Raw genomic sequence first — 16,757 nt, forward strand, 5'->3', positions numbered from 1 at the left:
TTTTCAATTTCAAACCCGAAACCAAGGATGAAAACATCGGAATTTGATTTTATTTCTCTTCACAGGTATTTATTTTGTTTATCATGTAAGAAAATAAGACAGAGACACGTTCACTTCTCACATTTTCTTTCAATGGCACACAAGGTGAAGGTGTGAAGTATTTTTTTTTGGCAGAAACAAAATTAAAAAGCAACAAAGAAGAATGAAACAAGAGTGCATCCTGACTTTCATGTTCAATACTCAGTGATGATCTAATGATGACACCGTTAAACAGAGGATGTTAGTGGCTGTTAGAGAACTGAAATCTGGACTATATGTTTGAACATATCGTAAGCATAGGCTTCACTTGCATAGCTTAAAAAGGTGTTAAACAAAACTGCTTTTACATGGGCTACATGTTCCATCAACTACGTGTTGCTACCTTAAGGAAAAAGAGAACTTCTGAAAGCAAATAAAGTTAAGATTATGAAAACCTCTTAAGTGCAGGACAGTACGCCTTTAAACCAAAGTCAAATGAGAACATCATCAAACACGGGTCATCCATTCTCACTTTCATTTCTTGGATTTCACCAAGGCTTCTTCTTGTCGTACAAAGCCTGGAAGTTGACAAAAATACACAACAAAAAACACTGAAAAGTCATTAAATGAACTGGTAAACCACATGTGGGTTAAGCCACATTGTTCTGTGGACAGGTCCATTCTTATAGCTTTAGCTTCATCAGTAGTCACGTCTTTAAGGCTTAGAATGGGTCCCCACACTGCTCCACGTCTTTCACAAACTAACTCTAAAGATCAACAGAGCAGCAACATGGAAATAAATCTCAAATGAATCCATTGCATCTACAAAAATTGTCTTAACACATTTTGGCATTCAGATAGTGGTGCATTTAAAAATAATATTACTATGTTCTGATTTGTATGCTTTGTATTAAAGTACATTCTCCCCGTTTGTGATGGACCAAATTAAGACTTGCAAGAGTCGACGCTGTACTTTTTTTCTCCCTCTGTATGCAAAATAGTAAGAAGGTCATGTGATAAGTACAAGATTTTTCCAAAGGTTTGACAGAAACCCGGAGGGAATCGATATTGTTATTCAGGGAGTTACAAAGTCCCGACTGTGCATGACAGAGTGACAGCAGGTCTAAAATCAGAAGGACGAGGATCACACTTTTCATGCTATTATGACCTCTATGTAAAACAAATCTCTAGCGCCCTCAATAGACTCAAAGGGACATGACTCGAACCAGCGAGTCGTGCCCTCATTGCCCTGCCCTGACTTGCACCACCCGACAGTTTATGGATCCCACTCGGATCTTTGACTGGGGTGGCTGAATATGTGCACAGACACACAAGACTGCATGTAAAAATGATACACTTCCTTTCACACATTTAAGGAAGAAAGAAAAAAGGTGTGCTGAATTCGATCACATGCACAGATGAAAAGTTAAATCACCTGAGCTGATGTCTCCCCCATTTTTAACATCAAGGCTTCAACAGCTAGTACCTGCTCTCCTTTCTCAAAGAAATAAGCAGAAAATAATTTGGTGTTTAATCCAGAGACAATAATATCTAATGGCTTTTCTCTCCCCAGGGGTTGGCTCAGTCACAGCAAACATGAACACACAAACACACACATGTACACACACAAAGAACTTCACCTGAATTCTGCCCAACACCTCGTCTAAACATTTTTGGGAAATTGTGTTTTTGCATTAGTAATATTTAATAACAATCAAAAACTACAAATGCTTTCACTTTCTGTCTCGCTCACTCTCTCTGATTTCAGTGAAGTGTACTGTTGTCATCACATCTTTGTTTGGTTCAGATGCAGAGCGCAAAAAACCAAAACACCCCACAGCAACGGTCGCTCGGCGAAGAGGGAAGGTGCTTTGCCTGCAAAGACTTGTGGTACAACAAAGGTTGAGATTGAGGAACTGTTTCATTGAAGATAGTAAAATTCTTACGGGGTGGACCCAGTTTTTAAATACACACATACATACACATATATATATATATATATATATATATATATATATATATATATATATATATATAAAATATGGCAAAAAGGTGAGAGTTAGCATTCAGATTTTCACTATAGCCCCGTGGTGGGAAGGAATTTCAAGCCATATTTGGCCCAACTGGTCCGACAAGCTATCTGCTATTTTTCGGGAAATATAAACACTGTGCGAGTAGAGGCAGGGAGGCCTGATGTCTAAAATGAAAGTTGCTCACAAAGCCCATATGTATTTTCAAACCAGGCTGTGGGATGTTTAGTCTGCCCCCCCCCACAAAGTAAGGCTGCTCCGACAGAAAGAAGCAGGTGGACACATTAAACTGAAAAGTCACTGGAATGCTCTGAAAGGATAGAAAGAAATGGCCGTGAAGTCAATGGAGGACAAGCAAAGAGTAAACATCTGCCATTTTCTTTCATCCCGTCTGTTATGATGTTATCAGAAATGCACTCAAAGCTTGGCCTATTCCCCAACTACGGTTGGGCACTTGAACAGCTGGATGAAGGGATGGGATGGGGGTGTAGAGGAGGAGGAGGAGGAGGAAGAAGAGGAGCACTGGGCTGTGAAGCAGGTACGGCTGCTGTTACTCCCTCTTGTCAGCTGCTTTTAACTGCTCTCTCTGAATCATGCAGCGGCGCACAATGCTGTCGAAACTCCCCAGGTAGAAGAGGGCGATGGTCCGAAATAATCCCATGGTAACAATCTGCACAGAAGACAAACTGAGGTCAGAAACTGTCAATCTCACAATATCAATGGCAGCCGGCAGAAGCTTCATATTGACCAGTGTCAAGTATCATTCATGTGCTCGGACCTGTTGAAGACCTTCTGTGATGGAGGTGACGGGTGACATCCCACAGGTGAGGGCTGATAGCATGTAACCGTCGGGTCCCACGGAGCTGTTGAAGTTCCCCTGCTGCAAAAGCAAAGACAAAAGGGGAGATATGTTAACAGCAAAGGACCCATCTTTCCCCGAGAAGTAGTTGTTTTGACTGTATAATTGTACAAGAAGCGTGGTTGTGGCTTACAACTGCATCGCGCACAATGATTTTGGCCACCTGGTCTGGTTGACACACTCCGGCTGTTTCAGAGATTAATTTAGTTTCTAGAGGCTGGGAGAGAAAAGAACAGAGGAGCAAATGGTTTTACATGGGTGGAAAATGAATAGGTAATGATGTTATTGTTAATAAAAATATTGTTAAATATAATAATAAAAAAATATTGAAGAGTTTACCTTTGACTTATTTTCCTCAGCAAATCCTGGAGTGTCAGTGTCAGGGGGGAAGGCCACAGTCACATAGATATTGTACGGCTTTATCTGGAAAAGAACAGCAGCAACACTTATCACCTGTTTTTTGACAAAATGGCTCTGTGGAAATTAAAAAGTAAAAGTACAGTGAAATATATCATATACATGGTAAACAATTTGAAGTAGATGCAAACTAGATGCCGTGCAAACGGTGTTCACTAACGAGCAGGCAAGACTCACCTCCATCTGCAGCGACTCAGCTAAGCCACGCAGGGCAAACTTGGAGGGGGAGTAGGCGGTGTATCCAAACATGCCGATCTGGCCCGCCTGGGAGGACACGAACATGATGCGGCCCATTCTTCTCTCCTTCATGGTTGTTATGACGGCCCGTGTTGGGTAAACGCTGCCTAGGTAGTTCACCTCCATCAGTTTCTGTTGGAAATGTGGCCAAGGTTCACGTAAACTATAATCGAGTACACCAGAGTCAAGTGCTGCATAAATGTAGCTGCAGACATTTCACAACTCAAAGTTAGTGGATATGCAATTACTGAATCTCTGACTGCAACAACACCATCCTACAAAGTAAAACAGCAATTAAAGCTTATTTCCTCTCACGGATTTAATGCATGTTTCACCCACAGGTACTTACTTTAAAACGGTCCACCTCCACTTCCTCAAACTTTCCAGAGATGGATGTTCCAGCACAGTTCACAAGCATATCAACAGGCCCCAGCTTCTCTTGTGCCTGAATGACAAGAAAACGCTCCTTTAGCACTTCAGCACTGAATTATTAAAGGAATCTGAGATGGAAAATGTAACATTACCTGTTTTAAAACACTTTCCACCTGGCTATAATCACTGGAGACATCCACTGATGTGCAGAGCACAACCTGAAGACAGAAATTGTATGTGATACTCCACCTGAACATATCCACAGGTTTAGCATTTTCCATTGGGATTAATACTAAATCAATACCTGCTTGTCATTGATGGCAAATTTCTCCACTTCTTTTTTAGCTTGAAGGAGTTTAGCCTGAAGAAAAAAAAGCATGTTGAATATGTTAAAACTTGTGCAAACACTTCAAAATATCACCAAGTTTGATCTTTAAAAACTAAATGAAAACACGGCAGATCTTTTGAACATAAATGCTCATATGCAGGCAAAGAGTCAACAACAAAACAAAGCACATTTAGCATGCGAGTGGAGCACATCCGTCTCTTGTTACAGAGCAAATTCATCTTAATTAGTTTCACGAGCTGCTATGACAACAAACAAGTTCTAGCTGGTCTAGGCACAGAATGATTGGTTGAATGTGGTGTGTGCTGACCTCGTCTCGTGCCACCAGAGTGATGAATGCTCCTTGCCTGTAGCACTCCATTGCAATGGCTTTCCCAATCCCACTCGAACCTCCTGTCACCTGGAAATACAAAGGTTAGGAGGTTCATTCATCAAAAGTTTGAAGTGTGCTAACCAATTCTGTCAAGGTGTTACCACATCTGCATAACTGCTAATGTTTCGATACGAGCATCAGAAAGCCCTGATACTGGTGAAAATGTCAGGTTGGGCATCAGCAAGTCCGGGAATCTATGCACTGATCTAACACCACGTCTTTTAAATATATTAGTTTCACCCAGAGGAAACTGCAATTTTCTTTCCCCGGAAATCGCTTCTTCTTCCCTCGCTCCAAATCAGCAGTTGCAATTAACTCCCACTAGCAAGTACTGTTTTTTGAGCAGCAAAGAATACGTGATTTTTGGGAGAGTAGCGTTAGCCCGACGAGTAAAACAGGGACGTGTGCCCTACAAAAGACTTCAGTGTCGGAGGGATGACACTTAACGCAACAATTACAAAACTAGCTACACTACCAGCCTATGAAGGAGCATTACACAAATGATACAGACAAAGATCTTTTTATTTATGTCAACTGCGGCTGCACCATAGGAAGCAAATTTAAATCCTAAATGTTTTTATTTGTGGTTTTTCAAGGATTTAACCTGAGCCAGGTCATAGGACAATGGTGGTATCATCATCACTTCCATACAGGCTTTGAAGCAAACAGCTGTTGTAATATATTATATGAGTTTTAATGTTTTATACTACTCGATACAGTTCAGGTATCGGTATTGGGAAGTGAAAATGATATCAGAATATCTGGATGAATGCAATGGCAGTAGTTTGTAGTTTTGCAGCCCGTTATACTGGGAGGTGTTCCTGATATATAATCTGGCCTCAGGAACATTACAATGACAACCAACTCAGTTCAATTCAAACCTCTCAACAACAAAACCACAATATCATAATCGTCACTACAGCAGTTTGAGCTGAGTGTCGCTTATGGACGGATCTCTAAGGTAACTTGACTCATAAGAAGTCATGTTACTCCTTATAAATGACACACTGACGTAATTTCTTCTCTCTGAATTAGTTATTTTACTGTAAACAGCTACGACTAGTTATTGACGTTGTTGCTAGTGCAAACAGAACTGAAGCTATGCTACATAGCTCCAGGACTGAATGGACGTTAGCCGCCTGTAACCAGCGAAGAGACGTTAGCTCCCCGGGGCACTTACCACGACGTGGGCCCCGTTCAATTTCAGGGGTTTGGGGCTGATAAGGGGAGATATCATGTACAGCAGCAGCACGAAGGCCACGATGAAGGCAGCGACCACGAGAAGCATGACGAACGGCAGGAGGAGCCACCAGGAGTTGATGTAGAGCCAGTCCGCGATCGTGGAGCTCAACCCTTCCTCAGAGGACATGGGTGGACTCTGGCAAACGCTAGCTTGTTTGCTAAGTAGCGGGCCAGCCTCTGAGGTCCGATAGCGCTGCTGCGCGGCGGCGCTGGACCCGAGAGGGCGGAGGAACACGGAGCTGGGAGGAGGGGTTGTGCCCGGAGGCCCCGGCGGCGGCTCGGCGGTGTGTGACGGTCAGGTGAGAGCACCGCGGCGGACCTTGGCTCCCCGTGATAAGACGCAGTCTGCACAAACCAAAACAAATCCAGCCGTGCACCGTCAATGGCCGCTTCAGGCGCGCACCCGGGACTTGTAGTCCTCACGCGAGGAGACTCTCCGGGATCAAAGCGGCGCTCGGAAAGCACGTTGACGACAACTCCCACAATGCAACGTTCTTATTATTATTATTCGTCGTATGCGCCTCAGTTTGCTAACTGAGCGCCTGAGCTTCACTCTGAGTTTTACTTTATAAATATTATATTTGTTTTTGCCTTGATCTCAACAATTTCTTCTTCACAAAACTAAAAAATCTGCCAAAACAAAAAATGTTTATTCTATTATAACTAGGGCTACGTTGTAGCACTAACGGGCCCGAGCACAGGCATTTTGAAGCCTGTTGCGGTTAGTGGAGAGAGCGATCAATAGGGCCTCTCACCGTTCGGTGCTCGGGCCCTAATTAGTTGCTTTTAATTGATAAGTGGTTTTATATCATTATAGACAGTAAGATAGATGAAATATTGCTGCCAATTCAGATGTAAAGTAAACCCTCTATAATTACGATAATTGCTCCTATATATATGTTGATATGTATGTATATATGTGCTTTTTTCAAAGTTATAGATCGTGTGTGTGTTTTTGTGTTATAGATTCTGTCAGTACATTTCCATAGATATGTTCCCTGCACTAATAGTTTGTTTTAATGGTGTAGTACATTTGTGCATCGCTCCAGAGAACGAAGTTGCCCTGTGAACTTCAGGAAGCCATAATGAAATGGGAGAAGTTAAAGCCTCCGGAGCCAGATGATCCCATGTGCTGCTGCGAGTGTGATATCTACCAGTACGGATGCTGCTGTGACTGTGAAGATCTGGACGAGGCCTTTAACAGGTTAGAAGAAGTATGACCTTTAATGAGACACAAAAGGGTCACAAGGTGATTTACAGATATCAAATCCAATTTAGATGCAATTCTCAATATCATATTTTAGCCATAATTGTTCCAAAAGCTAAAAAAAGTACTTGTTAGAATAAAACCATGTAAATAACCATGCATGGTGATTATGACAGATGAGTGACAGCATCAGTTGCAGCAGGTCAGTTTACAGCATCACAGGAAACATTGCACATGGGAGATTTTTTGTGAACAAGCTCAGCTAAAATATCCTTTGGGATAATGGGGGTCACATATCTCTGACTCGGTTATTTTGGGCATCAAGGACTCAAAGGTTTTGGAATCCCTGCTTTAGTACAATAAACTTCAGGCCGAGTGAAGAAATGTCCCAGGGCCCCAGATCCTTCTGAGACTTCATGACTTCATGTTGCAATGTATTTAATCATAAATTCATTTTATTTTATCCATTTATTTATCTTTTTACAGTTTATTTAAAACCAAACACGTGTGACATCACACCAAAGCACAATATTAAAATTACAGGGTCTGACCCTTCTAATAAGAAAACATGTGATTTTTCCTCATATCAGCTTATTAGTTTGATCAATGAAAGTGTATTAGCATCATTCCTAATTAAGTTTTTTTATTGTCAAGTGTTTGTAACTCTGCCTGAATGTGTGTGCTGCAGGTGGCTGAGACACAAACCCCCTCACAGCGGATGTCACTCTCCTGTTCTCGGGGCCCTGATTGACAACCTGGAGATCTCCACGATCCCGGCCCTGGTGCTGCTGCCTCTGCTGCTCCGGGCCGCAGCGCTGCACTACCTGCTGGGCATCATCATCCTGACAGCTCTGCCCAGCCTGGTCCTCTGGTACTACTACGCCACGCACCGCAAGAGGAGACGCACCCTCTTCTTCCTTACTCTGGCGCTGTTCTCTCTGGCCTACATGTATTACCTCTTCATCACAGAGATTCTACCGCGTGGGGACGTCAGCCATCTGCAGCTGTGCACTGTGACTGCTGGGATGATCCTCACCATCGGATCTCTCATTCACACCAAGAGAGGCCCAGGGTTTCACACCACCTCCTATCACAGCCAGAGTGAGGAGGTTAACAAGGACTCTACACATCTTAATGGATCCATCCAATCAGCGGCCTCCTCCTCCTCTCCTCCTGCCCTGACAGAAAAGTGGAGCAGATGCTCTGTGTGCAAAACAATGTGACCCCCGCGGGCCGGACACTGTCGAACCTGTGGATCCTGGGTCAAGCGTCTGGACCACCACTGTGTCTGGTGGGTTGGATTTGATATTATAACATCTTTATACTTCTTTGAATTGTACATTCACACCACATCATGAAAGTGAATATTGAATTATGACAGATTAGATAACTGCCCTGTAATTACACAACAACGTTCATGTCTTAAGCAAAGACTCCTACTGTACCCACTGGTTTCCTCAGGGCCGTGCACAGACATTTTTTGGAGCGGGGCTCAAGTGAAAAACTCTTTGCATCCAAAGATTGATTTTTAAATGGAAACTGCTCCCAGCAAAAATGTCTTGAAATGTAAACTTGAACTAGAAAACTGGTAAACTGGGATCTGTCTCAGGCCAACCAAGAAGACAGGGTGTCTATTTGTTTGTGAGCTTTATCAGACACTTTCCTGAACTGCACACTGCCAAGAACATTAAAGGGGACATAGCATGCCCATTTTACCACAAGTTGATATGGTTCCTTGGGGTCTTAATGAAATGTCTGTAACATACTTTGGTCAAAATACCACAAGGATCATATAAAACAGCACCCTTTTTACCCTGTATAAAACAGCCCTCCACAGAGTGACCTGTTTTGAGTGCCTGTTCCTTTAAATGCTAATGAGCCAGCTCCCCCCTCCCCCCATGATTTTAAACGATATAAATTACATATTTTATATGATATAAATTATCAAATATGCATCCCATACTTTGTATTCCCTTTGTTGTCCTGGAGTTTTAATTTTCCCAATCACATAATTAAATGTCCCCTCTGCCCATCCACTACAAGCACACAAGCAGACAGACAGAGAGAGAAAGAGAGGTGGGGGAGGTGAAGACCATCATTTACCCCGAACCCCGACATTCAATGGGTACAACAACAAGTGGAGAAAGCAGAATCGCGGGCTGACCTTATATATACAGTCTATGGGGCTGACCAGCGCGGAGAAATGCTCGTCCCGTGAACAGACAGGCGGCTGCGTGCTTGGGAACGGCGCTGCGCTGCTCGCAGCGGCGCTTCCGCGTCCGGTGTACCCGGCGTAACTACTGTACCCGGCGTAACTACTGTAACCCGGCATACAGTAGAGCTGAACACTGCGGAAGTCTTCCACACAGCTGGCAGTGTGGAAGACCGCTGCGAGGCAGCGCAGCGCCGTTCTCAAGCGCGCAGCCGCCTGGCTGTTCACACGGGACGAGCATTTCTCCGCGCTGGTCAGCCCCATAGACTGTATATATAAGGTCAGCCCGCGATTCTGCTTTCTCCGCTTGTTGTTGTACCCGTTGAATGTCGGGGTTCGGGGGTTACAGTAGCGCTGAACACTGCGGAAGTCTTCCACACTGTTGGCTGTGTGGCGCTGACACAAATTCCAGCTCACGCACGGGAGAGCGAGCGGTCGCTCCCGAGCAGCTGCTGCAGCCTCCCAGTCCCAACGATCCAGACAAATGCCACATGTGAGTGAATCGCGGGCTGACCAGCGGAGAAATGCTCGTCCCGTGTGAACAGCCCGGCTGCGTGCTTGGGAACGGCGCTGCGCTGCCTCGCAGCCTCGCTGCCTCCGGTGTAAACCCGGAAGTAACGAGTGGGGGGGGGGGCCAAGACCATGTAGGGAGACTTCCAGTTCCTTGTTACGACACAATACCCAGGAAGCGCAATCGAGTCGCTCAAGCATGACGTTTCTGACTTAGAGGAACTATAACAAAACGCGCGAGTGTTTTTTCCCCAGAGTTTTTGGGTTGGTAGACATGCCAGATACCCACATTAACCTGTAGAAGCACTAACAAAGTGGAATTTGCATGCTATGTCCCCTTTAAAGATGATGAAGTCAGTTTTATAAATCTCTTTATACCTCATGCACAGTTTCTGAATTGTTTCATTGTCTGCAATAGACTTACAACCTCAAAGACAAAAGAATTAAATGTATATAGGATGTCACTCTTCCTGTTTATTATTCACATGAAACTCAAGAACCAACCCCAATATACTGTGAGTATACTGAATCTATTACCACCAAACTAGAATAACCCACATGATAGTCTGACCAGGAAATATTCAATAGACTTTCAAATGTAAACTTTATATGGGTTGTTTGACTTACGCACTAAAGGCTAAAGGTATTGATGAGCAGAATACCCAAGCAGCTTATGGAAACCAACAGAAGATGTACGCAACCATCTATTTTCAGTTAGTACCATATCCTGCACCTTCATTTTCTAGTCAATGCATCACACCAGATAAATAAATACCCTTATATATATATACTCTTTTGTATTGAAATAACAAGCATTTTATAATGTATACTGTACTTTTTGGAATATATACATTTTGGACTGGGAATCTATTACCACCAAACTAGAATAACCCACATGTCTGACCATAATAGTCTTTCAAATGTAAACTTCAAATACTACATCTACTGAGTTATTTTAAATACAGCAGGTATATGGAGCCAACATATCCAGGTCAGCTTGGGTCTCACAGATCTTTGTCTTGTCTTGTTATGTTTGTGTGTTTTATTGAGGTGTTGCCGGACCAGCTGTGTCGGACAGGCAAACCCCCACAGTTTCAACTGCTGACTCTTCTCTCGGTGTGTTCATGCTGACCTCTCTGTATGGGATCAGTTTGGTGCTTTGCAGCATCTGTCCTCGGCAGTATGTCATGACGGCTCTCTTCTACTGCCCCGGTGTCTACAGCCAGTCCAGGTACAGCACTCTATACATCATAAATACATGTTTATGTATCATATCTTCTGTCTCATCCCAACTTTTACTGTTACTTAATGTTTTAGTTACTGTTACTTTTCGCTTTACGTTACTTTAGTTACTTTTAGTTACTTTACGTTACATTACTTTTAGTTACTTTTCGCTACTTTTAGTTACTTTACGTTACTTTACTTTTAGTTACTTTTAGTTACTTAACGTTTTCGTTACTTTTAGTTACTTTACGTTACTTTTCGTTACTTTTAGTTACTTTACTTTACTTTACTTTTAGTTACTTTTGTACTTTTAGTTACTTTTTAGTTATTTTTGTACTTTTAGTTACTTTTGTACTTTCAGTTACGTTACTTTTAGGTTACTTTACGTTACTTTAAGTTACTTTACGTTACTTTTAGTTACTTCAATTTAAATAAGTAGTCAAAAATTTCCAAATAGAATCTTCTTTTAACTGTTTCCCACAATCAAATACTGATGACTCTAATACATCAATGTAAAGTAAAGTACATTTTTGTGTTTATATTAAAAGTAACGAAAAGTAAAAAAAGTTGGGATGAGACAGAAGATATGATACATAAACATGTATTTATGATGTATAGAGTGCTGTACCTGGACTGGCTGTAGACACCGGGGCAGTAGAAGAGAGCCGTCATGACATACTGCGGACAGATGCTGCAAAGCACCAAACTGATCCCATACAGAGGCAGCAACACCAAGAGGGTCAGCAGGAAACTGCGGTGGGTTGCCTGTCCTGTCCACAGCTGTTTATCCTGCAACACCTCAACACAAACACACAAACACAACACAGACCCACAAGACAAAGATCTGTGAGACCCAAGCTGACCTGGATATGTTGGCTCCATATACCTGCTGTATTTAAAATAACTCAGTAGATGTAGTATTTGAAGTTTACATTTGAAAGACTATTGAATATTTCCTGGTCAGACTATCATGTGGGTTATTCTAGTTTGGTGGTAATAGATTCCCAGTCCAAAATGTATATATTCCAAAAAGTACAGTATACATTATAAAATGCTTGTTATTTCAATACAAAAGAGGATATATATAAGGGTATTTATTTATCTGGTGTGATGCATTGACTAGAAAATGAAGGTGCAGGATATGGTACTAACTGAAAATAGATGGTTGCGTACATCTTCTGTTGGTTTCCATAAGCTGCTTGGGTATTCTGCTCAATACCTTTAGCCTTTAGTGTGTAAGTCAAACAACCCTCTAAATTCCCCAGTGAGGTATTGATTCTTTTATCAGATTAGCTGGAGATGTAACTGGTCTTTTTGGACACTAGGGTTATCAGATTGGCAGAACAGAGCAGTAATCTTGCCCATTTATGAGAAACCACCCAGTCTGGTGAATATTCATGATGAAACAGAGAGAGACAAAAAAAGGGACAGGGACAGTAAAGAGAGACAATCACAATTCCATTGCTTTGGTTTGACTTGGCCCATTCATCACTCCTAGCCTTCCTGTCCAAAGTCGTCTGTGAATTTTTTCAGTTTGTCCAGATCTTGATTGTTGACTGTTGGCTTTGTGCTGGTCAGAGACCTCTGCATGTCGGACTGAAAAGAGGAAGACATGATATGGTAATAAAGTAGTGGCTCTAATATGCAATTATATCTCAGACTTTTATTTCCTTACCATGCATACTATAGGTTCCAATAGCTTCTCCCCGGGGACATCCATCCATGACATTTCAATTGCGTTGCGATCACCAGATAAACAAGGAGTCAAGAGGTCGTCCACAATAGCGTTGGTGTCTGTCCTGGATGGGCCTCGTACCTAATTTACATCATAAACATAAAGGAAACTTTAACAACTATAACTCTAATACATCACAGTGAAGCACAGAAGTGTGTGAAATAAAACACATACCCGTTTGAAGTGGGTTGCTGACTGGACCTTTCGAACTGGCTGCATTAGAGCATCTCTGACGATGACACTTATGTCTGCTCCAGAGTATCCTTCTGTCTTCTTGCCCAGGGTGACAAAGTCAGAATCACTGAGGCTGCTGGGAGTCGATCCCAGGTGGAGCTTGAACATGAAAGAGCGGGCGTGCTCTTCAGGCAGCGGGATGTAGATCCTTTTCTCAAATCTGAGAGAGGCGTATTAGTGCAAAGTCAGCACAGGCGAATGACAACATGTTTAGAAAATACTTTTTACAGACTAATAACAATAACCTTCTTCTGATGGCTGAGTCTAGGGTCCATGGGATGTTTGTTGCCCCGAGTACCAGCACTCCCTCGTTGTTATTCCCCACAACTGTAAAATAACAAATCCAGGGTAGGACATACTTGAGAGTGGATTTGGATCACAGCAAAAATGTAATATTTCAATGCATTTACAGTCATTCTCAACACAGCTTTAGATAACACAGCCTCTAAAATAAAGATAAATAAATATATAAATAAACAAATATATCATCTCAGGTTTCTTTTAAACAGGACCATTCAGCATGCAACACGAAGAGAATATCAGAAGTTACAAATAGTTGTTTTTTATCTCAGCAGACTTACCCTGCATCTGAACCAGGAATGCTGTCTTAATACGCCGAGTGGCCTCACTCTCGTTCTCGCTTCTTGATCCACACAGCGAGTCAATCTCATCGATGAAGATGATGGAAGGCTTGTGTTCCCTCGCAAGGGTAAAAAGATTCTTCACCAATCTGTGAAGTAGAATGGAAGCTTTCAGGACAAGAAATAGGAGCATACGGTCTAAGATGCAGCATATTCTTAAGCTTGACCCATACTTCTGTGGATTGCTGCTAAAAATTACTCACTTTTCACTCTCTCCGAGAGAGACGAGGTCAGAGAGGAGATGGAGAAGAACGTTGAGTTGTTTGCCTCCGTGGCAACAGCTTTAGCCAGATAGGACTTGCCTGTGCCTGGAGGTCCAAAAAGCAAGATCCCTCTCCATGGAGTTCTCTTTCCTGTTATTCAAACAGAGGTTATGGAGTATCTGGCACAACTATTCCATATAATATAGAAAAATGTTTTCATTTGGAGCAATGTTAAGGTGGTTTTCCCATTGAATAAGATTTAATACCAGTGAAAAGGTGGGGGAATTTGATTGGAAGAATAACGGCTTCTTTCAGTGCCTCCTTGGCTCCTTCTAAACCAGCGACGTCACTCCATTGGATGTTTGGTTTCTCCATAACAATTGCACCTGTAAAACAATTAAAAACATTACTAGTGTGTCTAAACATTGCTTTTATCATGACACAATTGCAAGGAACAAACTTACAATAAATACACATATAAAGCCTGCAGAGGGCGTAATAGTCCTCGAAAAAGAATATTACAAACCCGAGAGCTGATTTTGGAACTTCTTTTTCTCAGGATCATCACCTTCATCACTTTCATTCAAACAGAACAGATTAAAAAATTAATCAAATTGGCAAAATGTCAAGAAAAAAAGTTATATTAGCCACTACATTGTGGGACAACTGATTTTTATAACCCATATCTGAGAGGCATTACATGAGCAGACATACCCCACTGCCCCACCCATAAACACACCCTTTGTCATCGGACTGTGACTCTTTGACAGGCTTAGCAGGAGGAGCTTTCTCTTTCTTCTTTAGATACTCCTTCAACTTCTCGGCTCTGTCCAAGAATTCAGCACACTTCGCCCGGATGCAATGTTTAACTTTATTACCATGTGCTTCATCTGTTGGAAAAAAAGCATTTAAAGTTACACAATAATTATTTCAGGCAGTATTGGACACGCAAATGATTACAGACTTGCAAAAAAATTAGGTGAAAAACGACCCATACAGTATGTATTCACTACCGAACATCTACCATAAATTTCACAAGGCTGGTTAGGACCTAGACCTTGTTCCACAGGGTCAAGCTGGAGTTGTGGGTGTGTCCTGTAATCTAGCTCTCCTAAATGAGGAAGACTCCTTTGATGACATAGTACATGTCATAGAAGATTAAAGGAGCCTGTGAAAACACAGTTTCCTCTATACCAGGGGTGTCAAACTCATTTTAGTTAAGCGGCCACATACTGCCCACTTTGATCTCAAGTGGGCCAGACCAGTAAAATCATAGCATAATATCGCATACATAACGACAATATTTCTCTATGTTTAAATCATTGGTGAAGGTTTTTGGATGATAAACCCTATTTTAAGGTCTTTCTACAATAAACTAGAAACATAACGACCAAAAACTCAGACATCAGCCCACTGTTTATCTGCCTGGGCTCTCCTCTGCAGATTCCTCGCTCGTGGCGTCAAAGCGAGCAGCGAGCGCTTCTGCCTCCGGAGCAGACATCGCATTTACGCTGTTTTTGAAGCAATTACTGGATCGATTAAAAAAATTACAAAACGTTTGTACTCATAAACCTCCATATTCTTAAGAGACATTCAGATTCACAAGTGTAAATCGCTACTCTTACTCTTTACTTGTTTTACAGTCTATGGCATGCTCTTACTGATACAGTGCGACCCCCAGTGGACTGATTAGGAATAGCAGCTACTTTTATAGAAATGCAATTTATGTCTTTCTGTAATTTTCACACTTAGCAAAGTCATCCGGCGGGCCGAGCTGGACCCCCTGGCGGGCCGTATGTTTGACACCCTGCTCTATACCATAAATTTCACAAGGCTGCTTTTGCACATCTGATGCATGTTGTATTACATAGAGTACAATGGTATGTAAGTACTAGTGAGAAAGAGAAATATGTACAATACTAACTAGCTGTTAGTTAGCTAGTTTCTTTTCTGGCTAGCTAACCATAGCTGGATCAACAAAATAAAACTCGAAATATAACAGTATATACTAAATAGACTGATTGATATGCATTTGAAAATATGCTTTTGATTTTCTTTATCCAGAGTGTTAGTTTGGCAGGTCACAATCATTTCAGACTTACAGTTGAATTCGTCATAAAGATGCTGCCTAAAGATGAGGAAGATGAGGAGGCAATTGTTGGTCTTGATTCTGAGTCGGTAATGATGCTTAGGACCTAGACCTTGTTCCACAGGGTCAAGCTGGAGTTGTGGGTGTGTCCTGTAATCTAGCTCTCCTAAATGAGATAGACTCCTTTGATGACATAGAAAATGTATAGCCTGTATAGCGCCCCTACGTGCACCGTCAAATGACGCTTCACACGCGCACCGTCAAATGACGCTTCACGCGCGCACCGTCAAATGACGCTTCACGCGCGCACCTGGGACTTGTAGTTCTCACGCCAGGAGACTCTCCCTGATCATAGCGGCACTCGAAAGCACATTGACAACAACTCCCACAATGCAACGTTCCGATACCTTATTATTCATCGAATCCGTCTCAGTTAGCAGCTCGCCCCTGAGCTTCACTGTCTTGAGTTTAACTTTATACATATATTTATTTGCCCTGATCACAGTAACGAGGAAGATGATGAGTTTCTCCTCATCTACAAATGATGAATGTAAATTTATATACAGGTAAATTCAAAAATAAAAATATATTCACAAATGAAAAAAAATTTAAAGTCCTTGTGTTCGTGAAGGAGATGGAAAAGATATATTTCAACAATTTCTTCTTTAGAAAACAAAAAAGCAGCCAAAACTATTTTTTGTATCTATTATGATAATATCATTTGTTTGTCTTTATATAAATGTTGTTTTGCCTGTTTGTGTATTTTTTAAAACCCAATAACTTTGATTGATACTAAATTTGATTGATC

General features: G+C 41.9%; 2 protein-coding genes and 1 pseudogene across 2 annotated transcripts; 1 reads left to right on the forward strand and 2 right to left on the reverse strand.

The window, feature by feature from the left end:
• Nucleotides 1-28: 28 nt before the first annotated feature.
• Nucleotides 29-6,307, reverse strand: kdsr (3-ketodihydrosphingosine reductase). The gene is made up of 10 exons (XM_035169243.2): nucleotides 5,833-6,307; nucleotides 4,590-4,679; nucleotides 4,238-4,294; nucleotides 4,086-4,151; nucleotides 3,911-4,006; nucleotides 3,502-3,693; nucleotides 3,247-3,330; nucleotides 3,041-3,124; nucleotides 2,827-2,928; nucleotides 29-2,718 (listed from the first exon to the last, which is right to left on the reverse strand). Exons 1-10 carry the CDS (start codon nucleotides 6,019-6,021, stop codon nucleotides 2,599-2,601), a joined length of 1,080 nt encoding a protein of 359 aa, XP_035025134.1. The 5' UTR covers nucleotides 6,022-6,307; the 3' UTR covers nucleotides 29-2,598.
• LOC118117192 (palmitoyltransferase ZDHHC23-B-like) lies at nucleotides 6,277-8,848 on the forward strand. The gene is made up of 3 exons (XM_035169245.2): nucleotides 6,277-6,359; nucleotides 7,042-7,098; nucleotides 7,790-8,848. Exons 1-3 carry the CDS (start codon nucleotides 6,277-6,279, stop codon nucleotides 8,322-8,324), a joined length of 675 nt encoding a protein of 224 aa, XP_035025136.2. The 3' UTR covers nucleotides 8,325-8,848.
• A 3,518-nt stretch (nucleotides 8,849-12,366) lies between these two features.
• On the reverse strand, nucleotides 12,367-16,302 carry LOC118117385 (annotated as a pseudogene).
• Between the last annotated feature and the right edge of the window lie 455 nt (nucleotides 16,303-16,757).

The sequence above is a fragment of the Hippoglossus stenolepis genome, chromosome 11, assembly GCF_022539355.2.
Source record: "Hippoglossus stenolepis isolate QCI-W04-F060 chromosome 11, HSTE1.2, whole genome shotgun sequence".
NCBI classification, from domain to species: domain Eukaryota; kingdom Metazoa; phylum Chordata; class Actinopteri; order Pleuronectiformes; family Pleuronectidae; genus Hippoglossus; species Hippoglossus stenolepis.

Coding starts and splice junctions, on each gene's coding strand:
- LOC118117192 (XM_035169245.2), top strand. CDS start 6,277: ATGGCCGCTTCAGGCGCGCACCCGGGACTTGTAGTCCTCACGCGAGGA. Junction 6,360..7,041: donor AAGCGGCGCTCGGAAAGCAC/GTTGACGACAAC, acceptor CTGCGAGTGTGA/TATCTACCAGTACGGATGCT. Junction 7,099..7,789: donor CTGGACGAGGCCTTTAACAG/GTTAGAAGAAGT, acceptor TGTGTGCTGCAG/GTGGCTGAGACACAAACCCC.
- kdsr (XM_035169243.2), bottom strand. CDS start 6,021: ATGTCCTCTGAGGAAGGGTTGAGCTCCACGATCGCGGACTGGCTCTAC. Junction 3,125..3,246: donor CTGAGGAAAATAAGTCAAAG/GTAAACTCTTCA, acceptor TTTCTCTCCCAG/CCTCTAGAAACTAAATTAAT. Junction 2,929..3,040: donor TCATTGTGCGCGATGCAGTT/GTAAGCCACAAC, acceptor TTGCTTTTGCAG/CAGGGGAACTTCAACAGCTC.